Source organism: Antrostomus carolinensis, unplaced genomic scaffold (genome assembly GCF_000700745.2).
Source record: "Antrostomus carolinensis isolate BGI_N321 unplaced genomic scaffold, ASM70074v2 scaffold41745, whole genome shotgun sequence".
Classification (NCBI taxonomy): domain Eukaryota; kingdom Metazoa; phylum Chordata; class Aves; order Caprimulgiformes; family Caprimulgidae; genus Antrostomus; species Antrostomus carolinensis.
The window spans coordinates 1,696-2,191 of NW_010315058.1; the positions used below are offsets into that span (position 1 = coordinate 1,696).

The 496-nt window shown below is 61.1% G+C and overlaps 1 protein-coding gene across 1 annotated transcript in view; it reads right to left on the reverse strand.

Moving 5' to 3' along the window:
• The window catches only part of LOC104524841 (mucosa-associated lymphoid tissue lymphoma translocation protein 1), a gene marked incomplete at both ends in the record, with an annotated part of 3,223 nt that overhangs the window by 1,688 nt on the left and 1,039 nt on the right, over window positions 1–496 (reverse strand). The window contains 2 exons of the mRNA XM_010167836.1: window positions 39–216; window positions 358–496. The exon at window positions 358–496 is cut by the window's right edge and continues 37 nt beyond it. Coding sequence (XP_010166138.1) covers window positions 39–216; window positions 358–496 — 317 coding nt within the window. The remainder of the gene's footprint in view (window positions 1–38; window positions 217–357) is intronic.

Here is a 496-nt window from a genome sequence, read left to right on the forward strand (position 1 = left end):
GCAGCTTGTCCCCAGGCTGGTGGCTGGGGCCAGGTCACCTCTTGCGGCACATGTCGAGCAGGAAGATGTTGAGGCCGGTGTGGCGCTGTTGCATGCTCTGCAGCACGTGCTGCACGCACAAGCAGTGGGCCGAGGTGTAGGAGCTGGGCGCATCGATGGGTACCATGAAGCTGTTGCCGAAATTCTCGTAGCCGTGCCCGGCGTAGTAGAGCAAACCTGACAGAAAGGGTCGAGAGTGGGTGACATCCCTTGACCTGCCGGTGCCCACTTCTTGCCCAGCTGCCCCTCAAGATGCCATTAACAAAAAACCACCCAGTTCTCCCCTTGCTGGAGCCACCCAGGGAGGTGCTGCCGCACCGTAGACACCCTTGTCAAGGAGGAGGAGGAACTCGTTGACAGCCATCTGCATCTCGGCCTTGCACAGGTCCAGCAGCGAGACGACCTTGAAGTCGAGTTGGCGGAGGAGGGTGCTGAGGGCGTGCCCATCCACCATGGG